Here is a 27,127-nt window from a genome sequence, read left to right on the forward strand (position 1 = left end):
TCCTCACCGTACCCTCCCAAGGACGTGCACACCTTCGCTCACGTTCCAGGAAGTGTACGTCTCAGAAAACAACCCCCCAGCAGCTTTCCTTTTATTCTTTTCAAAGAACTTTTGTATATATTATTTCATCTATTTAGTTTTTAAAGATTTTATTTATTCATTTGCAAAAGAGAGCAAGCTTGCTCGAGAGGAAGGAGAGGGACAAGCAAACTCCACACTGAGCGTAGAGCCCGATGTGGGGCTTAGTGTCATGACCCAGAGATTGTGACCTGAGCCAACACCAAGAGTCTGACGCTTAACCGACTGAGCCACCCAGAAACCCCTAGTTCATTTATTTGATCATCACAATTCCTTGAGGCAATGTAGAAGACACCATTCCTTAAGTCCATTTTAAAGATGAGAAAACAGTCCCAAAGACACCCAGATACTTTCTCAGGGCCCCAGTGCAAGTCTTGCATTCATCCAGGAACTGTTTCCAGGTGTCTCTTTTGTTCCCAGCTCCGTGCTCCTTCCTGGGGACACTTATGAGCCACAAGGACATAGTCCCTCTTCCTCTGGAGCTTCTAACCTGGTGACAGCACATACATTAAACACACACAGGAAAGAAGCGGTGGACTTGTACTTGGGCTGCGTGCTGGGCAGGGAAGCAGCTGGGGTCTGGGGAAGCAGACAGCAGCCTGGGCGGGGAGGGAGATGCCTCAGCTTCGAATCCATTTCACATCCTGTGCCATTCAAGCTGGGAACCTGCCTGCTGTGGAGCTTGGCTGTTTAATCTAAACTGGGGGCCGGGGAGGGGGCCGGGAATCCTGCAAGAGTACCCTGTGCGTTGGCGAGCTGCCTTACAGTGTGCTCGGTGGCGGTCAGGTATCATCACGGGCCTGTGACATGTCAGGGCAGTTCTTTGGGCCGGGGAGGCGTTCTCAGCACCACCTCTCACCTGGTGGGTCGCCAGAATCTTCGTCTTAGTGGCTCTCTCCTTCTGTCTCGTCTTGAGCATCTCCCTTAACTCTGCCCTTCCAGGTGAAAAAGATGGTCCAGCCATACAGAGAAGACCCTGCTATGGTCAGATTTTACAGGCCTCTAAAGAAGCTCTCAGGGTCCTTAGCCCTTTTCCCAAAGCCACATGATTCCAGGTGTCTTTAGAGCCGAGGAGTCTATGCTGACATCCCTGTCGGGTTTTTTTTCTTTCCGCATAGGTACGTGTCTGATTTCACCAGTACTCTCCAGTCAATACGAAAGAAGTGTAAGCTCGATGACATTCCTCCCAACTCACTTTTTCAAGAAGATTGGACAGCTTTTCAGAATTCCATCAGGTAAAAATGAGGGCTGTAACTTAAATGTGTGCCCCATGTAGTAGGCAGAAACATGCATTATGGAATACGTAAAATTGATGAGCGTGTTTTTTTTTTTTTTTTTAAGATTTTATTTACTTATTTGACAGACAGAAATCACAAGTAGGTAGAGAGGCAGGCAGAGAGAGAGAGGGGGAAGCAGGCTCCCTGCTGAGCATAGAGCCCGATGCGGGGCTCAATCCCAGGACCCTGGGATCCTGACCTGAGCCGAAGGCACGGCTTAACCCACTGAGCCACCCAGGTGCCCCTGCTTTCTTTTTTTTTTAAAGCAAACTCTAGGGGCGCCTGGTCATGATCCCAGGGTCCTGGGATTGAGCCCTGCATGGGGCTCTCTGCTCAGCAGGGAGCCTGCTTCCTCCTCTCACTTCTGCCTCTCTGCCTAATTGTGATCTCTGTCTCTCAAATAAATAAATAAATATATATATTTTTTATGGTTTTATTTATTTATTTGAGAGAACATGAGCGAGGAGAAGGTCAGAGAGAGAAGCAGACTCCCCGTGGAGCTGGGAGCCCGATGTGGGACTCGATCCCGGGTCTCCGGGATCACGACCTGAGCCGAAGGCAGTCGTCCAACCAACTGAGCCACCCAGGCGCCCCAATAAATAAATAATCTTAAAGCAAACTCTAAAAACAAGCCAGTTAAAAACAGCAGCAGCGGCAACAGCAGCCCAGAGAGACCCCCCCTCACTGTTCAAGCATTTTAGTCTGTGTATGTCTCATCTCCTTAGGGGACTTATATTTTTTTATATTTGGCTTGAGATTTATTTTCCCCTTAGCGTATAATTTTTCAGGCTAAAATAACTTGGAACTTATATTTTAGAAAATATGTAGCTAATTAGATCCTATTTTTATTATTTTTAAATTTTAAAAATTTTTTGTAAGGTTTTTTTTTTAAAGTAATCTCTACACCCAACTTGGGTCTCAAACCCAGAAGCCTGAGATAAAGAGTCACACCTTCCACTGACTGAGCCAGCCAGGGACCCCAGATTTTGTTTTCTAGATCTAAACGCCATACCACTAAGTGGTAAGGCAACATTATCTGGCCTTAAAGGACCATGTTAGAATTCATAACAGGCTTTGTGGTCACTCTTCCAAGTGGTGGTTGATGGCTAGATCCTGGGGTAGCCCCTGTGACCTGTGGGCCACTAGATAGACCCCATTGCCCCAAGCCCTGAGCCCTGGTGGGAGTGTGATCAGCAGTGGCCTGCAAGGGTTTGGCCCTTGAGAAGGTCCAGCCAGAAAGTGTAGAAAGTGTAGACTGCTGGCCTGTGGCCAGACCTGACCTATGGACATGGTTTGATCACATCATTTACAAAATTTGGGGTTCGTTGTCCACATTTGTAAACCAGATTTAACATAATCCAGATTTCTAACATCACCTAAACACTGGAAGCCCTAGAAGCAGTGGGTTTGCATCATCTCCCTGGCGCTGGTCGCTGAAGTCCCCGCCAGCCTGGCCGTACGTTCTCTTGTGCCGCTGCTCTGCTACCACGTGGGGCAGCGGCTCTTCTCTTCGGCTGAGATGAACGACAACCCGGAATTTCTTTTCCTTAAAACCACTCTTCATGGTTGTACATTCCGAAGAGGGCGGCTGACCTTCACCCTCTCGCGTGACCCCTGGCCTAGGTAGTGTGCGCAGGGTGCCTCGACGCTTGTTCTCAGTGTGGTGGTCCACACCAGAGCACGTCCAGATCCTCTGAGAGCTGTCTTTTTTTCTTTCTTTCTTTTTTTTTTTTTAAAGGATTGATTTATTCTCTGTCAGGGAGTGAGGGAGCGAGGCAAGGGGCAGAGGGGGAGGGACAAGCAGACTCCATGGCATGGAGTCCAACTCCGGGCTCAATCCCATGACCCCGAGATCATGACTTGAGCTGAAACCAGGAGTCAGATGCCCAACCAGCTCAGCCCCCTGGCACCCCTGAAAGCTGTCTTTAATCAGAGCAGATCCAGCACCTCCCAGGGCCATTCGGATAATTTCTTCATGGGCTCTGATCTGGACTTCTAATTTTGGGGGATGAAATTTAATATTCTCGATGCTAACTGTATCCCCCTAGCATGTGTGGCGGCTTGGTACACTGGAAAATACTACATACCAGGTTATTCTGTTGCACTCGAGGCAAGTGGAAAGTGGAATATTTCATTTTCTCATAAACCTTTCTTATGATGGAATGCCTAGATACCCTGGTGATGGATAGGCACTTGCAGAGAAGTTAAAAATTAACTAGACTTAAGATGTTTTTAATCCTTGGATTTGTCCTGACATTTATAGTTTGGTGTTGAAGGACTCGGTCGCTGGACTTTAGGGCCTCGCATAAAATTACTTGAAAATTAAAAGATTATTAAGTAAAGGTATGATGGTCATTCAGTCTTACCTCTGAGAAGCCAAATGGATTACTCTTCATCTGCCTTTCATGGGATCAGAGAGAGACACAGTATAAAACCAGTTTTCTTTGTCTTGCAAATAGCAGACATCTAACAAATACTAAGTAATGACTTTTGGTTTTTAAATTTTAACTTAATTTTTTTTAACCCCCTTTCTCTGTTTCACCCATCCCTCCACCCTCCCCCCACCCCGCCCCCGCAGTCATTGTTTGTTTTCTGTACTCAAGAGTCTATTTGTCTCTTTTGTTTTGCTTTGTGTCTTAAAATCTACGTGTGAGTGAAATCATACGGTCAATTGTCTTTGACTTACTTCACTTAGAATAATACCTTTAGGTTCATTCATGTGATCGCAAATGGCAAGATCTCATTTCCTATGGCTGGGTCCATTGTCCATCTGTGTATCACACACTTTGTCCATTCATTTGTGCTTCTGTATCTTGGCTATTGTAAATAACATTGCAGTCAACTTAAGGATGGGTATATATTTTGAATTAGTGTTTTTGTTTCCTTTGATATATACCCAATAGTGACATTATTGGAGCATATGGTAATTCTGTTTTTAATTTTTTTAGGAAGCTCCGTACTGTTTTCCAGAGTGCCTGCACCAGTTTACATTCCCACCAACAGTGCAAGAGGGTTCCTTTTCCTTCACATCCTCACCAATACTTTCTTTCTTTCTTCCTTCCTTTCCCTCCCTCCCTCCCTCTCTTCCTTCTTCCCTTCCTTTCTTTCTTTCTTTCTCTCTCCTTTTTCTTCCTTCCTTCCTTCCTTCCTATTTTTTAGAGAGCGAGAGAGCGAGCGAGCATGAGTTGGGGGAAGAGGCAGAAGGAGGAGAGAGAACCTTAAGCAGGCTCTGGGCTCAGCACAGAGCCTGATGCGGGGATCAGTCTCACGACCCTGAGATCATGACCTCAGCCGAAATCAATAGTTTCGGCTATTGACTAACTGACTGAGCCACCCCGGTGTTCCAATGCTTATTATTTCTTTTATTTTTGATCGTAGCCATTCTGACAGGTGTGACGTGATACCTCTTTGTGATTCTGATTTGTATTTCCCTGATGATGAGTGATGTTGAGCGTCTTTTCATGTGTCTGTTAGCCATTTGTCTGTCTTTGGAAAAATCTGCTCTGCTCATTTTTTAATTGGATTATTTCATTTTTTTGGTGTTGAGTTGCATATGTTCTTTATATACTCTGGGTGTTAACCCCTTATCGGATATATCATTTGCAAATATCTTGTCCCATTCAGTAGATTGCCTTTATGTTTTGTTGGTGGTTTCCTTCGCAAAAAGCAAAAGCTTTTTATTTTGGTGGTGGTGTCCCAATAGTTAAATTTCACTTCTGTTTCCCTTGCCTGAGGAGACCTATTTAGAAAAATGTTTTTATGGCTGATGTCAAAGAAATACTGCCTATATTTTCTCCTGGAAGTTTTAAGGTTTCGGGCCTCACATTTAAGCTTTAATCCATTTTGAGTTTATTTTTGCATATGGTGTAAGGAAGTAATCCGGTTTCATTGTTCTGCATGGGGCTATCCAGTTTTCCCAACGCCATTTGTTGAAGATGTTTATTTATTCTGTCTTTTCCCCATTGTTTATTCTTGCCTCCTTTGTCGAGGATTAATTGACCATATATGTGTGGGTTTATTTCTGAGCTCTCCATTCTGTTCTGGTGATTAGTCACTGTTACTGTGCCAATATCGTACTGTTTGGATTACTCTGATATATCTTGAAATCTGGAATTGTGATCCCTCACACTTTGTTCATCTTTCTGAGGGTTGCTTTGGCTATTTTCAGGGTCTTTTATGGTTCCATATGAATTTTAGGTTGTTTGTTCTAGTTCTGTGAAAAATGCTGTTGATATTCTGATAGGGATTGGATTAAATCTATAGATTGCCTTGGGTAGTGTGGACATTTTAACAATATTGACTCCTCCAACTATGAGCATAAAACTTCTTTCTATTTGTATCCTCTTCAGTTCCTTTTATAAGTGTTTTGTAGTTTTCAGAATATAGGTCTTTTTGTCCGTTTGATTTTTAGTTCTAGGTGTTTTATTATTTTTGGTGCAGTTGGAAATTTTTCACTTTCTGCTTCTTCATGATTAGTGCAAGCAACAGATTTCTGTATACTGATTTTGTATCCACTGACTTAATGGAATTCATCAATCAGTTCTAGTGGTTTTTTGGTGGAGTCTTTAGGGTTCTCTATATTATATTATGTCACCTGCAAATAGTGAAAGCTTCACCTTGTCCTTACCAGTCTGGTATTCTATTTCTATTTCTTGTCTGATTGCCGTGGCTAGGTCTTCCCAGTGCTATGTTGAATGAAAGTGGATAGAGTGGTCATCCTTGTCTTTTTTTTTTTTTTTTTGCATTGCACTTTTTAATTGCACAGGTAGTTTTAAATAAATGGAGAAAGCACCTTCCAAAAATTACACTAGCAGGGAAAGATTCCATCAGGCATTTACACAGTAAATTTCCATAGTTTTACACAAGATTCTTGATCTTTACGTGAACTGTACATGAGGGAAAGGGCCCCCTCAGGTAGGTTCTCTGCTTGCAGAAGCAAACTAAAGACTTAAAATTGGAGGCAAGCCTGGGATGCCAAGAAGGAGTAAAAGAAATGTTAAAGGGCCACTCATAAATTTCATGTCTAAGATGCTTGTGTGATGACCCTTACGTAAGAATTTTAGGGCAGACTACTGCCCTTAAGGGTACAACCTCAAAAACTGTAATTCTGGATTGTAGTAATATATCTGAGTACCTTGGACTGCTGGATGACAAAGACAATACTTGGGGTGACCTATACAGTTTAACAGACAAATACTTTAAGGGAATTCCCTAGCACTGTACACCCTGTACTTTGGCTTTTTAAATGAAGCACAGGCTTCTTTGCTATCTTCCAGGCAGTATAATGGTCAAAAGAAAAGGGTAACAGCACTGGATCATTCCTTAGACACTAATCAGCTGAGGAAAGAGTTCGTTAGCAAAAGTGTCCTCCCAAGAATGGTCTACACCAAGCAGAGAGGACATGTCGCTCAAGGGAGAAGGGGAGCCCTCATATCCACAGTCACTATAAGCATCCAATAGACAGGAAGATGGCTTCAGGCAGTGGCTGGATGAAAGCAGATCTGAGGTGCTCAGCTCTGGAATGAAGTCATCTTCTACAAGATCTTCCTTCACTGAGACAGTGAATTCAGGGTGATCTTTCTCTGAGGGGCTGAAAGGTGCTTCCTCAATTTTCACTACCACATTAGCTTGGCTCTCTGTCTCAGAGGGTATCTCTAAGACTAGGGGCTTGGTGTATACGTGATCAAAACGAATCAGTTCATTAATGGCTTCCAGCTTGGCTGATGACGTCCCCAGTGACAGAAAAGGGGAGGTTGGTAAGGAACTGGGTCCTTCTGGATGGGCTTCTGGATGCTGCTCCTGGCTGGGAGACTCTGGGGAAGGACATCTGAAGAACATGACTGGCTCCAAGTTGAACAGAATGCCCAACAGGATATCAGACTCAGAGTCTGAAGAGTCAACGCTGTCAGAATCCATGGGGAGATGTTCTGGAGGGGTGACAACTGGGCCTACACCTGCTGCGGACTCAGCAGACCCGGCCACCGGCCTCGCTCCATTCCCCTTGGTCTGAGTCTCCACCTCCTCTTCAGTAACCAGGGCATCCAGCCCCAAGCGCTGTCTTTTTTTTTTTTTTTCCAATTTATTTATTTTCAGAAAAACAGTATTCATTATTTTTTCACCACACCCAGTGCTCCATGCAAGCCGTGCCCTCTATAATACCCACCACCTGGTACCCCAACCTCCCACCCCCCAAGCGCTGTCTTAACTCCTGGTTCTCAACTACAAGGCCATGAGTTTTCTCTTGCAAAAGTTGATTTTCTAGCAAAAGTTTTTGGTTCTCTTCCTCCAAATCTCCCACTTGCTGTTCCAGCTCACTCATTCGAGCTTTCTTTCGGTCTCTGGCAGTCTGGGCTGCTACTCTGTTTTTCAGTTTCCTCCGCAGCGCCTTCTCCTCGGGGCTCAGGTGCGTGAGGCGCTGTCGCTTGCGTGCCCGGGGCGTCCCCCCACTTGCCGCCTTGGGGCTGGCCCCTCGCGGGCCCGGCACCATGAGTGGCAGAGCCCGGCCGGCCGGGGCTCTGGCGGCGGCGGCGGCAGCGGGCTTGCCGGACAGAAGCAGCACTTTGGGGGCCCCGGCGGCTGGGCCCTGCGCGGGTGCCACCACCACCGTGGCCCAGAGTGTCTACGCCAGTGCGCGCCGCCGCCGTCCACCCTCCTTGTCTTGATCCTTAGGGGAAAAGCTCTCAGTTTTGCCCCATTGAGGATGATATTAGCTGTGTGTTTTTCATTTTTTCATAAATGGCCTTTATTACATTGATGTATGTTCCCTTTAAACCGACTTTGTTGAGAGTTTTTGTCATGAATGGATGTTGTACTTTGTCAGATGCTTTTTCCGCATCTCTTGAGATGCTTGTATGATTTTTATGCTCTCTCTTGTGGATGTGATGTATCAGGTTGACTGATTCGCAAGTATAGAACCACTGTTGCATCCCCGGAATAATCCCACTTGATTGTGGTGAATGATTTTTTAAATGTATTGCCGATTTCTAAATTTTATTTATTTATTTGTTAAAGCTTTTAAATATAAGTAGTCTCTACATCCCAGGTGGGTTCCGACTCACTACCCCGAGATCGAGTCACATGCTCTTCTGAGACTGAGCCTGCCAGGTGCCCGTTTTTAATTTTAGATATGAACTATTTCCAACCCATTTTATTAAGGACAAAGCCCTAAAGCACACCTCAGTATTTGGGAAATGTAAGATTATTGGAGACGTGTGGCACAGAACTCCCGATTCCCAGCAGAGAGGTCTCGAGGATGTTAGAACGAAGTCGAGTTTCCCTTCTCCACGAATTACTGATTAGTGAGACATGTCAGGTAGATTGTCCAATGGTTAACCACTTCTCCAGAACCCAGCACCCCCAAAAGGAGTGAATAGTTAGAATGTTTATGAATGAGACAGTATTTGTCCGGTAAATGTCAACATTCCAGATACTTGAACTTGAAGTGCTTTTGTTTTGTTTTGTTTAGGATAATAGCCACCTGTGGTGAGCTCTTGCGGCAATGTGGGGACTTCGAGCAGCAGCTAGCAAACAGGTAGGCCAGAGCTGTGGGCGATTCCCCGGGATCCTGGCTGGGGAAGAACCTGATACAGCCCACAATGACGACATGCGGTCAAATGTGAAAGTCACAGGCTCGAGGACTGTCTGTACCTAGATACAAAGTGTCATTATGTCATCATTAAACATTTACTGAGCACCTGAAAAGGATAAGGCTCTGAGCTCCTTGGGAGTGGTCACAAAGTTTTTGTTAGATATGGAAGTTGCAGCCCAAATGAGACCATACGCGTTGTTTCCAAATTATAAATGGGCTGGGTTCCCACTGCTTGTTGCTAAGTGAATTACTGGGACTCTTAAGTTTCTCCATAGAAGCAGCATTATAGGTAGTGGTGAAGGCCCTGGGGCAGCCGGCAGAATCGGGATTCACTCGCCAGCCTTCTGGGTTCTGCAACGGAATTCTGTGCTGCCAAGGGCAGTCTGTGTCAAAGGAGGATTTCCGGGGTCAGCCCTAGGAAAAGTTTCTTCCCCTCCTTTCTCTGTTCTGATACCTGCCGGGGTTTCCCTTGCCCTGAGGTCATCCCGTTCAAACTGGTTTTCCCCTCAAAGGGCTCCAGCCTCCCAAATTTCCCTCCTTCCTTTTTCCACCTAAATCTGTCAACTCCTTGGAGCCGATGATTTCTGTGTTCTCTGGGAGTTGGGGGGAAGAAGTCTCTTTTGTACGGTTGTCTGAGGGCCTAGCAGCAGCCCCGTCACCTCTTTCTTGGGTACTTCCTTATTGTCCTAAAGTGATGTGGGTGGGAGGGAATTTCTGGCACTGGTCCGCGTGGGGTGCGCTGTACACGGTGACTCAGCCGCCTGGTGGAAGGTGGGGTGAGCGGCTGAGTGGGGTCAGTGCTCCAAGGCAGCTCTTTCTCCGTCCCGCCACATTCTGTCTTTCATTTCTGAGCCCAGGGACTGTCTTCAGGTTCACCGTCTCCCACGGTGGTTCCTGTTCTGGGCAGTGTCTCGCTGCGGGGTAGAACGGGCAGCTGCTGCTGTCCGGAACTCCGGAGCCGGGCGGAGTAGAACCCAAGCAGCACAGGCGCATAGTGGAGTGTGTGTAAATAATATAAACGCCGTGAACATAACCCCCCGCACACGCTCATGCCGACGTGTGCACACGTGTGAAGGGCGCCTGTAGTGGAGGGCGAGTGGGCCCGAGTTTTCCGAGGACTCCTGGGAAGAGCTGAAAGTGTAACATTGATGTTTAAAGGAAAGGCCTACCACTTCTTACTTTCTCAAGTTCAGTAGTAATTCTAGCCTGGCCCTAGCTCATGGCAAAAATGAGAACAGTTCACGAGTGTATGAAATAAAAAGGGAAACCACTCACCCTCAATATTCTCTCTGGAAGAAACATTATTAACATCTGCCCCCACCTATAATATTTATTGAGCTCTGATATTAGGGACTTTCCAGGAATTAAATCTTTAATCCTCCCCGTGACCAAAGAGGTAGGTACTATCCGTCTGTAATTTTACAGATGAAGGAACATTGAGGCATCAAGTCTGGCACAGGTAGTAATTCAAGTGAAAGAAATGATCTGTGGAAATAGCTGCGTCTGAGGTCACGGGACCACGAGGCAGTGATTCGAACGTGGACGTGAGCTGAGCCGTCCAGAGTGTGAGCCCTGCACTGCCCACACCATCTTTCCCACAGATTAGTGTCCCACCCTGGACTTGGGTTCCTCTGCCTGTGTACGGCAGACATCTTTCCATGTCAGGACATACAGGCTTTCCTCAATCTTTTAGTGAAGGTGAATATTACATTCTTAGAGGAAGAGAAGGGTCTGGTTAGGAAGTGGACCCGGTAGTGGTAAAGGATGAGTCTCTCTATCAGCATTTTGCAGCCCAGAGAAGCTGAAACTCTCACCCAAGCTTTGGCATGAGATGAGAACGGACCGGGCGTATCCAGGGGAACTTCTTTAAGAGGTGACATCATTCTTGGAAGCACTGAGCCTGGAAAGGGAAAATGGCAGCAGTCACCATCTGTGTTCCCATCGGGAGGCACAGGTGTGGCAGCTGCCTATAAAGCTTATCTTATCTGCCTGTCAATCTCCCCTCAATCTCCCCTGCAGAACCCAGACTCCCTCGGCCCAAGGACCACGCCTCCCACCACCCCTCAAGGTGACAAAGGCAGTAGCTCAGAACACTCTAGATTACTTTGGCGACAAGAGTGACATTGGCTTTGGGGCTCTTAAGATCACTTCCTTGCAGAAAAGGATCGTTTTGTGATGTATGGGCTGAGTGCCACTGGAGGACTTTCTGGTGCACTGGGCAAGTCGGGTGAGCTACAGAGAGATACTCATGGCTCCTCTATACTTTCATGGCACAGTGATGGTTTCACTGGGAAAAGGTCTTAGTGGGAGAGTTTAATGGGAAAATCAGGTTTGGGGGATCTAGTGTAAATTTACAAGTTTCCATGACTTGTAAAGAAGTGGGTAACAACCTCCCGTGAAAGGAGATGAGTTGAAGTGGTTGGAAGTGTGACACTGGGTTCTCCCTCCTCTGTGCGTACCCACTGCTGTCTCCCCGAACACTCGTTAGCACATTAGTGCAGGTCGGACTCCCCCCTTAATCCGTGAGCTTCTTGAGGGTGAGGACTGTTTACTTATCTGCTGTCTCCTGTTCCAGCAATGAGAGAACATTTCTTTGTGAGTGTAGAAATCAAGTGTTCATTTCAGTAAGGTTTAGCTCATAGTACTAGTAAACACACATCCTAGGAAATCTGAGTCTAATGATTAGTTCATCTAAGAGGAGGCTAGGGAGGAAGAGATATGGTTCATTCCTTGGGAGTTGGAACCGATTCCACCTTTTTTTTTTTTTTAATTTGATTCTCACTTTATTTTTTTTTTAAAGATTTGAGAGAGAGATAGCAAGAGAGAGAGCATGAGCATGGGGGAGAGGGAGATGCTCAATCCCAGACATGAGGCTCGACCCCAGGACCCTGAGATCATGACGTGAGCCGAAGGCAAGACGCTTAACCGACGGAGCCATGCGGGTGCCCTGGTTCTTATTTTAGAGCACACTGTTCTAACATTTTAAACTGTAATCTTTAATACTTAAAACATTCCTGACATACCTATTTTTCTTCAGCGTGGTTGGCATACTGGTGCCAGTCTCCTCCTAGATGACCCAGGGGAGGCACAAATGACTGTGACCTAACAGGGGGAGCTGATTTCCCAGAGGCAGTTCTCAGCTTCTTGCTCACCAAACCCAGGGTCAGCCCCCATGGGCCAGGCCCTGTGCTCCGTGCTTGGAATTTAGACGGGAAGAACACCCTGTTTGGTCCTCACAGATTGTGAAGGCTTAGAAGAAAGGGTAATGGCAGGAACAGGCCGCGGTTTGGCAGACAAGAGACTCAGCTGAAGCCACCTGGAGGCTTAAGCATCAGGGAGAACCGTAGCTTAGTGGCAGAGACAGGCGGCCGCATGTGTCGGCTGTGGCTCCCCAGGAAGGCCCTATAAATGCGTTCGTTTGTCTGCAGGTAAACGTGTTCCTTGACAGGTTTCACTGGACTTGTTTTTTTAAAAAGTGAGTTCAACCAGAAAGCTGCCAGGGCGATCCTTTTTCTTGACATGTTATGGTCAGGGAGGGGTCGGGGAGTCAGCCACACGTGGGATGTCCTGCGTATGTTCACCTGGTTCTGGGCGGTCCAGCTGCGCTCAGGGAGGACAGCAGAGGCTTTGCAGCATCTGTCAGGGAAGACTGTCCTTGTTGGAAAGAGAAGATAGAGGTGCAAGCCCTAGAGGTTGGTCATCACCTAGAACGTTCTCCAGGCGTTTTTCTTCCTGAGAAATGGGACAGTGCTGGCTTCTCACAGTAGATCTCTCTGTGGCACCTAAACCACAAAAGTAAACTATACAGGGCAAGTGAACACGAACCCCACACCGGCCCAGTCGTGTGACGGTGAGTCATGTGGCTAGCGGCGTGCTTCGAGCTGCTGTCCCCACTCTCCCACGACCGGCTCCCCCGCTGCCGGTGGCTCCCCATGGGTTCATTCCAGATGGTGATGCCCGCGGAGCCAGAAAGTGCTGCACAGAAAATGCTCAGTGTCCCAGATCGTAATAAACTGATGAAGGCCCCCGTGTAGGCTGTCTGTCACGTTAGGAAGGTGGCAGGTGCTGGCGGACTGAGTGTTAAATAGGAACTAAAAGCACCTGGGGTCTCTTGTGCACCCGAGGTCCAGCTCGTTCCTCAGCGGTGTGGGATGTCTTCCTTTTCTTAGCAAATGGACCCGAAATAAGTCTCCCTCATCAGGATATCCTGGGATTTAGGAAGGAGCAAACTGAATGCTCCCAGAGGAAGGTTCGGTACAAATAGCTCAGGGCGTAATGGTCATCACTTTCATTTCAGGATTTTGTCTACAGCTGGCAAGTATCTCTCTGACTCCTACAGCCCTCGGAGCCTGGCCGGGTTTCAGGATAGCATCTTGACAGACAGGAAGAGCTCTGCCAAGAACCCATGGCAAGAATATAATTACCTCCAGAAGGATAACCCTGCTGAATATGCCAGTTTAATGGAAATACTGTATACCCTCAAGGTATGAGACCAGACTGATGGCGTCTTGTCACCCGTTCCCGCATCCAGGCTTTTCGGCTCTGCGTGTGGACCGCAGTCTGCTGTGTGCCCTACTGCTTCCTCTCGGTCTCATTTATGTTGCGTTTTAAGGAGCTAAAACACTAAACTGGGTGGGAACGAATGGACGTAAGGGTGTGGAGTTGGAGAAGTGGAGCTTTATTACTGACAGGAGGCGGTAGAGCCCTCACGGACAGCATGACTTCAGGTGTGTGGCGATGGGCTTGCCATACTGCCCTCCAGAGTCAGATTTGCCAGGAGGGTGGCTGGGTAGCCCCTGACTCCAGGGCAGGGACAGGCCCCTGTTACTGAATGGCAGAGAGGGAACCACAATGTGGACTGCCCGCTAGTGGGGAGAACCCACAAAGGAGGCCCCCAACCCTGCCAGGAGGGAAATTGATCCTCCTCGTGGCAGTAGGAGGACCTGAGGGTAAGTGTTCCCTTCTGGCCATCCCTTTAGCTTAAGCTCTTGGTATGCCTATGGCAGTGCTGCTCTTTGAGCTCTGGGCCCCTTGGGGCTCCAGGGATGGAAGAACCTCCCAACACGTGGAGTGAACCATGCAGCAACCTATGAATGGCCCCAAGATCCTAAGTGGACTGTAGCATCCTTTCCAGAACCATCCCCCCACCTGTCTTGGTGATAGGTAGAGAAGACATTGCCATTCCCTTGAAACCAAATGCAATCTCATTGTGTCCTGGTGGGCCTTGAGCTCTGGGGTGAACGGCCCAGTGAGCCTCTGGACGAGTCTGAGCCTTCATCTGCCCTCACACGGTCTCCCCATCTCCGTGCACTTTGGCCCGCCAGTTGGCTGCACTAGAGCTTGACAAACACTTAAAACAGTTGTGCAGGTTCATTCATCCGTGTTTCCGTGATTAGGTTAAAGCAACTCTGTTTATCTTTATTGCTGATCTGGTTTAGTTTGTTGTAATCGGCTCATTTATAATAGCAAAACTAAGGTTACATTTTCCACCTCTGTATTTTCTCAGGCTGTTTGGAATTCCTTGGAACTCATGTAGATTGTGCGTAGTCTGCCGTACGACCGAGTGTAACTGAGCTGACCTCGCTGGGAGGTCAGGCTCCTGTCCCTCAGTCTTATTTATACCTGACACTTCTGATCATTTTCTCCCTCTGCCTCTATCCCTGAGGGACACTCACCAGTTAATTTTTTCCTAAACTGCCAGTCCCTGAGCTTGTGTTAGCAGATGCATCAGAATTACATGAAAAAGTGAGCTAAAATGCTCCCTGCGCCCCAGAACCCTGCTGGGCTCTGATTCAGTAGCTCTGAGTGCATCTACAGTCCCGCATCTTCCACAGCGGGTGCTGGGGCACAGACGGTCTTGGGAACCACTGCTGTACTGAACCACCCCCTCATTTTTTTCCTTTCAGGGGCTTTTCAAAACGTTGAACGAGCTGATCGCCTTGGTTAGAGCCAGGCCCTAACATTCTTTTGCATTATCTCGTCTTAGGAGAAAGGGTCCAGTAACCACAACCTGCTGTCTGCGTCTCGCACGGCCCTGACTCGCCTTAACCAGCAGGCTCACCAGCTGGCTTTCGATTCCGTGTTCCTGCGCATCAAACAGCAGCTGCTACTCGTTTCCAAGATGGACGTGAGTTTCCCACGGACCACAGACATCCCCCTGTTGGGCCCCGGCTCCTCCCCTCATCCCCCAGCTCCCCCCCCACCCCCCCCCACGCCCTGGCCCCCAGGAGCTTTAGGAGGAAACTCTAACTCTCCTGACTTAGAAGTCCCACCGTGCAGACTCACTGTTCCCTTGCAACTCACTGCTTAGCAAGAATGTCTTATCTTAATTGGAGTCACTGTGATGCCTTATTTTCATCCTGCTTCGTGGGATGATTATTATTGCTTGATTAACTTTCACCTTTCGGAGCAGTGTAGCTGTGCCCTCTGCGGGAGAAGTGAGGGAGATTATGTGCCACTGGATAGGTTGGGGCAGGTCAGAGGAGCTAATTGTCCCGTGAGATTGCATTCATTTCATGAGCATTAGTTCTGGAACTTTGCCCAGGAGAGTGTCCTACCACATCTGATCTGGTGATTTTGATGGGGGTTTGAGGGGGCCTGCTGTTTTCTGTCCTTGATGCCTTTGCTCTCTGGCTCTTCCCGGAGTGCCTCCCTTCCCTCACCTTACACCCTTTTCTGCTTGTCCTGACTCCTTTAAGGGATTACCCATCAGTCGTATCTCTACCTGCTCTGACTCCCGTGGCTCTGGTCTCTTCACTGCCATTTGGATTTCTGGGCTGGGGTTTTGAGAAGGATCCAGTTGTGGGCCTTTAATAACTGGGAGATCCTTTGTAGGAGGCAGCAAGAAGCCATAAGGCATCATTACAAGTTCTTTGCTTCTTGCTGCCTTCTGGAAAGTATATAAGACCAGGGCTCAAGGGGCACTCGTTTCTTCACCGTATGACCTGGGTCCATGTGGATCTCTCTGGATCTCAGAAATCCCATCCATGAAACAGTGGGGCTGGACAGTGGATTTTCCCACAGAATGCCATGCGATCTGCTGCAGTCAGCTCTGTGTTTCTGGCGGGGACGGACAGTGCGGGGGTGGGCAAAACTGGAGAAATGATGTCCCTGACACGGTCCCATTGGCCTGGCTTCCGGTGTCAGCCTCATTAGATGGGGACACACTGATTCTGACCATGCAGATGTGTGGATCACATGACATTTCATGGACGATGGGACTTAGCCCTACAGCTGCCGCAGTGTACATGCTTAATGGTTGCTGGTTTCCTTTTCTCTGTGATTCTCATTTTTTAAGAGGAATGACAGTTTTTTAAAGTAAAAATTGCACACACTCCTTTTCAGAAATTCAGGCAATACAGGATAGTACAATGAAAAAAGCAGTGGGACGCCTGGGTGGCGCAGTTGGTTGGACGACTGCCTTCGGCTCAGGGCGTGATCCTGGAGTCCCGGGATCGAGTCCCACATCAGGCTCCCAGCTCCATGGGGAGTCTGCTTCGCTCTCTGACCTTCTCCTCGCTCATGCTCTCTCTCACACTCTCTCTCTCAAATAAATAAATAAAATCTTTTAAAAAAAAAAAAAAAGAAAAAAGAAAAAAGCAGTAAATCCCTTCAGAATCCCACAGCGTAGAAATGCCACGAACGTGTGGTACTTATCCCCCAGATGCCTCTTCTGCTGCACGGCCAGATGGGCACCACTGGACAGGTAGATCTGTAGAAGAAATGGAACTGGACTACACGTGCTGTTTTTTTAAAAACCAAAATATATACAATATAACATTTATTTGAACTTGACTAGAAAAGGGAGAAAGGAAGTGAAAGGAGTCGTGGAGCCCGAGATAATAGGCTCTTCCCAACAACAGGTATCAGCACCCAGAAGTTCTCTCCACAGCTGCACGAAAAGGATTATGAAAACGGTTAAGAGGCCAGGGTCCTTGTTTTGGGTTAGTCACCCTTCCGTGTTCCGGAGCTGCTGGTGCTCGTGGAGCTGCTGTGAAAGTTGAGGCCCTTCGCATTCTTCATACTTCCCATCCCCAGTCCCCAGAGCTGGCTGCTTTATTATTTTTCTTAGAGCTTAAAAAGGAATTTTTAACTTTGTCCAGTCATTTTATTGCTAGTAGTAATGCCATTGTAGTTTTGAAACGATTTCATGTGGATTGTAGGATAAAACAAGTGATTCGTGGGAATGTTAAGAACCAGGATATTTTTTTTAACCTCTTTTTTACTGCAGTGTAATTAAGATACAGTGTTACATGAGTGTCAGGCGTACAGTACAGTGATCAGTGTCCCCGGCTCAGTGCTCCTCGCGAAAAGTATGCTCTTGATCCCCTTCACCTGTGTCACCCATTCCCCCACCCCAGATCCTAATGTCGTGACCTTCTGTACTAGAAGGTCATTTCTTTCTTTCCTTCTTTTTTTTTTTTTTAAGATTTTATTTATTTACTTGACAGAGAGAGAGAGATCACAAGTAGGCAGAGAGAAAGGGGGAAGCAGGCTCCCCACCGAGCGGAGAGCCCGATGGTGGGCTCGATCCCAGGGCCCTGAGATCATGACCTGAGCCGAAGGCAGAGACTTAACCCCCGAGCCACGCAGGTGCCCCTGGAAGGTCCGCTCTTCCCGCTGCTCTTCCACCCCCTCTCTGTGCTTGGGCTCTGGGTCACTTGAATCTGACCTTACTTCGGCCGCGCTGTGACACGGCAGGACCCTGGGAACGGAGACAGGCAGCTCAGAGATTAGGAGGAGCTCTCCCAGAGTCCCCAGGGGGAAAGCACACAGCACAAACGCAAACACTTCGGCCGTAAGGATTTGAAAATTAAACCCTGGTCGTTCAGTGTTTGCTTTTAATGTTTGCCGGTAAATTGTATTACCCTTTCACATCTGAAGAATATAAACCAACACTACAGTCCATTTCAGAATCGACTGTTGACGTTTACCCACATCACCTGGTGACAGATGAGACAGAAAAGCCCCTATGAAGGAACTTTTCAATAGATTTTGAACAATTGAAAAATACCCTGCAGCATTTCCCGGCCGCCCTACTTGCTAAACACCTCCCTGGTTCGTCCACTGTCCGCCACCCGCCCTTCTTGCAAAACCCCCTTTGTGGCTGCCCCCCACCCCCGCCCTCTGCCTGGCCACTCTCCTCCTGCCTCCCCATGGAGCCTTCCCAGGGCCTCCTGCCCGCTGTGCTCGTCCCCTGCAAGTTCTTGGGGGACACTGCTCCTTCCCTGCAGCCCAGCCCCGAGGTGTGGCTCCCGTTCTCCCAGGCACCGTCCCTCTCCCACACCTCTGCCTCACCGGCCTTCCTGTCTCTGCCTCATCCCTACAGCTCCCCGGGCCCAGGAGAGCGGTCTGTCTTTCAGAAGTATATTAGGGAAGTTTTCACACAAACGTAGAGCGGAGAGGGGCGCCTGGGTGGCTCAGTGGGTTAAGCCGCTGCCTTCGGCTCGGGTCATGATCTCAGGGTCCTGGGATCGAGTCCCGCATCGGGCTCTCTGCTCAGCAGGGAGCCTGCTTCCCTTCCTCTCTCTCTGCCTGCCTATCTGCCTACTTGTGATCTCTCTCTGTCAAATAAATTAAAAAAAAAAAAATCTTAAAAAAAAAAAAAAAACGTAGAGCGGAGAGAAGAGTATAACAAACCCTGTGTCGTCATCACCCCCTTCGACATGATCAGCTGGTCATCTGTCTTGTATATATATCCTTTCTCTAAAGCATAACAACACTAAAAATAATCATAGGACCCAAATCACCCCTCAGTTAGAAATGATTTCTTAATACCATTAATCAGTGTTCAAATTTCCAGTTGTCATAAAAGTCATAATTTCACTGTTTGAGGCAGGATCCAGGTTTGTTCTGCACGTTGGGATTGGTCCATGTGTCTTTTATGACTTACAGGTTACCTTCTCGTTCCCTCCTTCCTTCTCTATCCCTTCCTCCCCTCCCCTTCTCTCTGCAGTTTATTTGTTAAAAATAAAGCCCTTTCTTAGCCCATTCGGAGCTGTGCCTCGTCCTTCTGGTCTTCCCTCTCTGCCCCTCAGGCATCCTGCAGCCCACTCCTCCTGTACTCACCGGTACTCACGGCATCACACCTCGCCTCTGCCTCAGAGAACTCCCAAGTGGAAACCTGGGCACGTGCACATGGGGGAACGCATTGGGGTGCACAGCGCGGGAGCGTGTCACAGGCTCTCGGTTTCCCAAGGAGCGCAAGCACCAAGTCTTACATCTTTTGGTCTCCTCTCCCCCACGGGGGGCCCAGGGCTCTGCGCATCGTGGGCACGCAGTGTGTGGGGGTGATCACAGTGCTTCCTCTCCGTGGGTGGGAGTTAACTGATGAAAAGTAGGCTATTTTGAAACAGAGGAGGATTCTCGAACAAGAACAAGGAGTTTAGAAAACTAGGGGCGGAGGTGGGGAAGGAAAGAACTTGTCTCAAGCAAAGAAAATAAGAATTGAGCTGCTGCTGGGGAACACGGGGAGGGAAGCTGAGGCTTAGGCTGGGCTGGGAGCCCAGGGGTGGACGTGACTTGACCATGACATTCCCGGAACGTTGTTTAAAGGATCAGGCAGCCGGCTGGCATCAGGTGGCTGCGGAGGGCAGCTACAGGTGACCTGGGAGTTACTCCCGGGGCACAGCCAGAAAGGGCCTTGTTTTCCAGGCTGGCTTTAGGGTGACTCAGATTGGAATTAAGCAACTAGATTTCTGTGAGGTGTGCCAGGCTGAACTCTGTAACCACGTACATGCTGGTAATTTGCCTGGCTCTAGAGAGCCCGTTGGGAGGGCTCACAGCGCGATACCGTAGACAGTCTGTATTTGAAATGTCGGAAGGAAGAGCATCTCCCCAGACAGAGGGGTCACAAAGAGGACAGGGGCAGCTGGTGGGGTTTGGAGGTTCCCTCCCATCCCTTTCCCTCTGAGCCCTGAGTCCATTTAGAAATAGATCTGGAAGGCAAGTAGAAATAAAAGCAGTAAAATAGTGTGGGGGAATGTGGGATTTATGTGGGGTCTCTGTGGAGGATTTGGGGCACTCCTAGTCTCTTTAGAGTGCTGAGGACCCAGGCAGCTCTTAACCTGGTGTGCCCACCCAAGTAGAGAAACTCAAACCACAGGGTAACTGGCTCTTCGCTTCACGGTCTGCGTGGGAGCAACAGGCGGGATCTGTTCTCATCAAGTAGTTCTGTTGAGAAGGCAGGAGCTCCCGTTGGATGGGTCTGCGGGAGCTCGGAGAGAGAGGATTATTTTCTCCGTGGCGGGCTTCAGGGTGATGACTTGAAGAGAAATCCCTGGTCTCTCGAATAGTGACGATTCCCACGACTGTCACTGAGCAAAGGCACCTCTAGGAAGGCTGCATTCTTCGAGTATTTTCCCGGCATGGGGTGCTTTCCCGGGCCTCCTGGTTTCAGTGACCTTGATCGCTTTCTCTCCTTCCCACCCTAGAGCTGGAACACAGCAGGCATTGGCGAGACCCTGACCGACGACCTGCCCACCTTCAGTCTCACGCCACTGGAGTACATCAGCAACGTAAGAGCCGCCGGGCGCTTTCCTCCAGGGCAATTGTAACCTTGCAGACCTTGCCCTGTCTTTGGATTCTGGCCCTTTGGGAAAGGCATCATTACCACATTGGTGCTTGTGTGAACCTTCACTTTTGGGTTGTTTCCTTCCATATCCAGGACTTTAAGGACAGGCTTATTCAATCAGTGGGCGAAACACAGGCTGATTTCAAAACCTAACACATACCCCTCCTCCCTCTCCCCCGATGAGATGTGGCTGGCACCTAAGGGCATCCCAGTGTGAGTGCACAGAGGAGATTCTTGGGAGGACAGGAAGCAGGTGGCCACATTCTTCTCCGCGACTTTTCAGAGGAACAATGTGTATGTAGTTCTGAATTCAAATTCAGCCAATGTGTAGTGACAGCCACTGTGCACCAGGCATGGTGTGGAGTGTTCTCCTGAGTAATTTCACAACAGGAAAGATATCTCTTAGGAATTGTAGTTCTGGAGACTCCATATTAACAAAGTACAGAATAAACCCTACAGGGGAGCTGGGCTCTTGGAGTCCTTTTCCTCCTCCTCCGTTCACCCCTGGGAGGCGACAGTCCCCCTACACGTGACCTTTCTGGTTGCAACTTCCCACATCCAGCTCGGCTGCTCTTAAATACCAGGTAGGAGTAGAATACTCCAGCCATGGGCACCTCACGCTGTGGGAGACTTCTGGACTTCTCCAGGGCCATTCTGAGATAAGCAATTTCTTTTGCCTAAGGCTATCACTTAGAACCCACTGCTTTCTAAGTTATGAGTCTATTGTAAGAGGTACAAAGGAATTTTAGATTTTGAAAATAGCTGTGGTACGGTTGGAAGTGTCTGGTGATCCCATGGGCACGGAGGTTGGCATTGTTCTCTCTGTTCACTGGGAGCAGCGTCGAGTTCAAAATGGCAATCACTCTCCTCCTGTTTCCCAGGGCATGACCTCATAAAGCTATACTGATGAAACTATGAAGATGAGGGTTGGTTCTTCCAACCAATGGGAATCCTCTTATTTTTAGAACTGAGACGCTATGTGTTACAGTCGGAATGGATTGAGGAAATGATGTTGCTGGAAGGGACTAGAGAGGTTATTGAACGATTTTACAGTTGAGGAAATTGAGCTGTTGGAGGAGTAGGGGAGGCCCGGATTAGTATCCAGCCAGGGCCCTTTTCCACCTGCCGTAACCCCCCATGAGTTAAGGTTTGTACCTGGGGGCTGATGAGCTGAACTCCGGAAATGAGCACTTACCGGACACACACTGTGTGCAAGGACAGTGCGCGGCTCGTGTCACTGCCGTGAGGTAGTACATGGTCCACACAGACTTTTATCTTGACAGCAACGATGTGAGCTGGTTGGCGGTAGCATTCCACGGGCAAGCAGTGAGGTTCTGGGCAATGGAGAGGGGCCGCTCTGTTAGGACGCCAGGCGCTCTGTGCACATATCACACATTAGTGTCATCCTTGGCACAGCTGTCTGAAGTCAGGATGGGACTGTCCTCCTGTCAGAGATGCTGATACCAGGAAGATCACACAGCAGCAGAGCCAGAACTCAGACCCAAGGCTGTCTGACCACAGAGCTCTCCCTGTGCCGCTCTCCCTGTGTCACTGAGCTTACCCAAACCGAACAGCAAGAAGTGTGTATTGAATACGTGGGAATAGCAGACAAACGTCCTCATTGAGCTGGTAGGCATCCCTTTCCACACTGATTGCAGAAAGTTGAGTGTGGACAGAATTCCCGAGGGAGACCTGGAGTCGTGGGGTCTGTCTAGGAACCACAGTGGTCCCTACAAGCTCAACCAAGCAGCTGAAGTTTGAGATGTCAGATTATTGAAATTTTGCCCCTGAACGACACTCTGCCTCGCCGGTGATGCCCTTTCCCGCACAGAGCCGCATGGGCACTATAGAGGAGCACCATGGGAGATAAGACTTTGAAAAATGAAAAACGACATAGATGTAAGGTATAACGATCCTGACATCTCACTGCAGGTAAAACTGGGTGTGTGGGTTTAGCCAGAAGGTACGGCCCCAGAGGAAAGCTGTACCAAACACAGGAGTATGCCTGGGGTCCTTGCACGTAGTAGGTGTTCAGGAATGCCTGCCACGTGGAATTAGAATGGAGGGATCCAAGCACAGAAACCAGCATCTGTCTCTTCCTCCAGCCTTGTGGGAAAATGATGCATTTGGTGCTGTGCTCGAGCTGCTGTGTACGGTGACGGCTGTGACTAGTGAGGAAAGTGGCCCAGATGCCTAGTTTGAGTAGGAGATCATACTAAGGAAATGCAAAGAAAAAATGCTGATTGAATTTATGTTACCATCCATGTGCCTCCTTAAAGGAAGAGCAGACTAACCCTGTTTCGTTAGCATGATGGACTAGAGGATGTTGGGACTTAACTAGAGTCAGCCCACGTTCAGTGTTTGGAAATGTTTGGGATCTCCCTCTGGGCTGGGAGATTTGGGGAGTCTGGGTGTGTGTGAGGCCAGGTCAGGAAGAGCTCACTTGGATAATCCTAAGGCTTTTAGTTGACAGAATCAGTATCAACTCTAAGTTTAAAGGTATGGAACAAATATGGAACCAAAAAAAAAAGCAACAACAACAACAACAAAATAAAACAAAACAAAAAGCAACAGGCTCAAAGACCTTTTTTTTATTTTAAGATTTTATTTATTTATTTGACAGAGAGAGATCACAAGTAGGCAGAGAGGCAGGCAGAGAGAGAAAGGAGGAAGCAGGCTCTCCGCAGAGCAGAGCGCCCGATGCAGGGCTCGATCCCAGGACCCTGAGATCATGACTCGAGCCGAAGGCAGCGGCTTTAACCCACTGAGCCACCCAGGCTCAAAGACCTTTTTTTTTTTTTAAAAAAAAAACAAAAACAAAAGCAGTGTGTTGTTGTAACCTGAAAATCAACCTTATTTTGAAACAAAAACATATACTTACCTTAAAACACAAAACAGGAGTTTGAATAGAAATTAGCGTCTGAAGTATACCCGTGGTGACAGTCATGTGCATCCGACAGATGTGACAAACACTGTGGTATTTGTGGGCTTATCCCAAATGTCTCGTATGCCTGTCTTCTACAGTTCCCCACCAGCCAAGAAGGCATTGTCTATGTTTATTTCTAGAGTCTGTATTATGAAATCAGTAATGTTCCCTCCAAATTAATTTATAATTCTAAATGGCATTTCTTCCCAACAAAATTCCTTCCTTCTCTTAGATCCCTTCTAAAGGGGAGACACACAGCCAAGTTCAGAGGACAGGATTCAGATTCTTGCTTGGCTGGGCACCTCTGGGTGTTAGCACTTTCCTGGTTTTGCACCCATGAATAGTCATCATTTATATTTATTTGCACAATTACTTGTCAGTGTCCATTACCTCATTTCAGGTAGAGATTGCACTGAGTGCATTCCAAGAATAGTGGGGCCATGAGTGTGAGGGTGAATCTGTGATGTCCATGCAAATTGCCGTTGATTTTTGTAGGGTCCTGTCATGGCAGTATTAGCACAGGCTGGAAAGATCAGAGTTGGGGTTGCCCCAGGCTTCATGCTTTTGTCTGCCCCCGGTTTGCCTTCACACGAACATGCTGCAGAAATAATGACCGTATGTGGCAATGTGGGGCTGAAAGTGCTTTCTTCTGTTTCAGATCGGGCAGTACATCATGTCCCTCCCCCTGAATCTTGAGCCTTTTGTGACTCAGGAGGACTCTGCCTTGGAGCTGGCTCTGCACGCTGGGAAGCTGCCTTTTCCTCCTGAGCAAGGTGAGCAGGGCCTGCCTGGAGGCCAGGAGGGGCTCACTGTAGCCCCATGCAAACCTGGGGTCCACCTGTTATCCCCCTGGGGAACTTCTGCAGCACAGAGTGGATTAGGGAGGAATTCCTGCAGTGCCCCTCAGCTGGGGAGGCAGGGGCAGGAGGTCCCAGGGCAAATTAGATGTACCCATGGGAGGTGGAAGCTAGCTCTCCAGGCAAGGGTCCCACCTGGCCAGTGCAAGCCCCCTCTTTGGACCATGTGCCGAGTAAAATAGCCCCCGTAAGAAGAGTTTTCCTCATTAGGACAAAAACAAACTCTTCACTGTAGAAGTGATGTTTTCTGTCCAGACGCCTCTGGTTGGAGCTTGTTCCTAGCTCTCCCGAGGCTCCTGGATCTCTAAACTGACAAGAAGATACAGTAATTAAAACTATCCCTTTTTCCATTATTTGGGCCCTGACAAGTTTGAACAGAGACCACATACTTTCTGATCAAAAATCCTCTTATTCCTAATATGGGATTTTATATGCCTCCCTTCATAAGGCTGAGCGAACAGAAAAATCACATGGTATAGAAGAGATTTCAGCAGCTTACAAGAAGGTACAACCCTGAGAATAAAATCACACTGAAAAGTTTAAACGGTACAACCCTGAGAATAAAATCACACTGAAAAGTTTAAACGGATGCTAAAAGGCATACCATATAAATGCAAATAAAAAGAAAGCAAGAAAGTGATGTTGAATCAGAGCAAAAGATAACAGATGGGACCAGAGTTAGTCATTACATTGATAAAAGGCAGGTCCCACAGTGAGCCTGTGACAGTCAGGTACACTTACATGTCAGGTGCCACAGCACTGAGCTCTGTGAATGAGAAGCTGCCCAAAACAGGAGAAACTTTTTTTTTTTTTTTGTTAGATCAGCCAAACATATTTTATTGCATTTGATAAGCATTTGAAATCCAAGTTGTAATTAAAGCTGATTTGCTGCTTTTGTTTTTGAAGGTAAAATAAACAATTTTAGGGACACCTGGGTGGCTCAGTTGGTTAGGCAGCTGCCTTCGGCTCAGGTCATGATCCCAGCGTCCTGGGATCGAGTCCCACATCGGGCTCCTTGCTCGGCAGGGAGCCTGCTTCTCCCTCTGCCTCTGCCTGTCTCTCTGTCTGCCTGTGCTCGCTGTCTCTCCCTCTCTCTCTGACAAATAAATAAATCTTTAAAAAAAATTTTTTTTAAAAAATCAATTTTTATATTTTGGTATACATTACATTTTTTTGGTTATGTTGTCCATATGACAAAAATTTTTATTATTAGCAAGTTATATTAACTATAAAAAATTGAAATTAATTAAATTGAAATACAGAAAATGAAACAAAACTAAAGATGGAAATTACACAAAAGGAAAGTGATTTACTGATACATTTTACGCCAACTTGGTTATTCCTATCCCATTAAACTGTTTGGTGTCATAATCCTAAAATTTTATGATTTCGAGAGACAGAGCCACGTGAGTATTGAGAACGTCGTGCACCTCTCTTTCAGGCTTTGAAAGGAAAATTAATGAGGCTAAAAGAGGAATTATTCAGAATAATCAATACACTTGATCACATCAATACATTGGGCTTTTTAATCCCACAGAGAATAGGCATTGTCAAATTTCTGTAAATCATTTGTGAAGGTGTTACAGATAAAATCTCTGTGAGTTTCATAGGGTCATACACATTAAGGGAACTCATCATTTTGGGAAAAAAGGATAATTGTATACAAATTTCACAGTTTGCTACAGTACGAGTGAAGAGCAACTCAGGGGTAGGGAAGGGAAGACTCTGAAATGAAAGCTGGAAACTAACGGAAGTTGAAAGGTGAACGTGAGAGACTAGAGCAGAGCAGCGACTCGGCTGGTAGGTGGCAGTTCATACCCTTGTTGTAGAAAAGTGCCCACGGCCCAGTAAGAAAAAGATGACACCCCACGGAAAAATAAGTAAATAACAGGAAGGCATTCAAATAACCTCCGAACAGGAAGAAATGTGTAACTTTAGTGATCCTCAAATGGCTGTGAGGAAAGTAACGTATGCCTTTATTTTTTTCAAAGTAGGCTCCACGCCATGTGGAGCCCAGTGCAGGGATTGAATTTACAACCCTGAGATCCAGACTCGAACTGAGATCACGAGTCGGACACTTAACCGACTGAAACACCCAGGCTCCCTGAATGTGTGCCATTTTGTGACCTATCATACTGACTCTGTAGAAAACATATACAGATTTATATATACACACATATGTCTGTTTGCACCGAATATTGGCAAGCACAGAGGAGAGCCGTTTAAATTATGCAGTTTGGATTTTTGGAGGTTGATACACGTGCACACACATGCCTACACACAGACCCAAACACGCCGGGTGTGAGACCAGTTACACTGGAGTCCCAGGTTCTGCTCGTCTGGCTTCCAGAACGGCTTCTTGTTTCTTCTTTTTTTTTTAAGATTTTATTTATTTATTTGACAGATAGAGATCACAAGTAGGCAGAGAGAGAGAGAGAGGAGGAAGCAGGCTCCCTGCCAAGCAGAGAGCCTGATGTGGGGCTCGATCCTAGGACTTTGGGATCATGACCTGAGCCAAGGGCAGCGGCTTTAACCCACTGAGCCACCCAGGCGCCCCTGGCTTCTTGTTTCTTATGTTCCTCTCATATTTTTTTCAAGAATATTTAAGTCAAATCCCAGGCATCCTATTATTCCACGCACAAATACACCATCATGTATCCGAGATCGGACACCCAACCAACTGAGCCACCCAGGTGCCCCACCAACATGTATCTCTTATTGATGCAGATTAGGTTCAAGTTCAAATTCTTGGACAAGAAAATAGTGGTGCTGTGTCTATGTCTGTTATAGCACACCAGGGTGAGCGTAAGGCCTTATTGTCCCATTGCA

At 47.6% G+C, this 27,127-nt stretch overlaps 2 protein-coding genes across 2 annotated transcripts in view; one reads left to right on the plus strand and one right to left on the minus strand.

Moving 5' to 3' along the window:
• Positions 1-27,127, plus strand: part of COG7 (component of oligomeric golgi complex 7) — an 82,137-nt gene that overhangs the window by 47,398 nt on the left and 7,612 nt on the right. The window contains exons 10-15 of the mRNA XM_044234052.1: positions 1,197-1,313; positions 8,821-8,886; positions 13,241-13,427; positions 14,930-15,070; positions 20,376-20,459; positions 24,100-24,214. Coding sequence (XP_044089987.1) covers positions 1,197-1,313; positions 8,821-8,886; positions 13,241-13,427; positions 14,930-15,070; positions 20,376-20,459; positions 24,100-24,214 — 710 coding nt within the window. The remainder of the gene's footprint in view (positions 1-1,196; positions 1,314-8,820; positions 8,887-13,240; positions 13,428-14,929; positions 15,071-20,375; positions 20,460-24,099; positions 24,215-27,127) is intronic.
• Positions 6,589-8,281, minus strand: LOC122896017. The gene is made up of 3 exons (XM_044233950.1): positions 8,168-8,281; positions 7,553-7,974; positions 6,589-7,413 (listed from the first exon to the last, which is right to left on the minus strand). The coding sequence occupies exons 1-3, from the start codon at positions 8,279-8,281 to the stop codon at positions 6,678-6,680; spliced, it is 1,272 nt and encodes a 423-aa protein (XP_044089885.1). The 3' UTR covers positions 6,589-6,677.

Source organism: Neovison vison, chromosome 14 (genome assembly GCF_020171115.1).
Source record: "Neovison vison isolate M4711 chromosome 14, ASM_NN_V1, whole genome shotgun sequence".
Taxonomy (NCBI): Eukaryota; Metazoa; Chordata; class Mammalia; order Carnivora; family Mustelidae; genus Neogale; species Neogale vison.

Coding starts and splice junctions, on each gene's coding strand:
- LOC122896017 (XM_044233950.1), bottom strand. CDS start 8,281: ATGCAACAGTGGTTCTATACTTGCGAATCAGTCAACCTGATACATCAC. Junction 7,975..8,167: donor CGGAAAAAGCATCTGACAAA/GTACAACATCCA, acceptor GCACTGGCGTAG/ACACTCTGGGCCACGGTGGT. Junction 7,414..7,552: donor GAGAACCAGGAGTTAAGACA/GCGCTTGGGGGG, acceptor AAAAAAAAAAAG/ACAGCGCTTGGGGCTGGATG.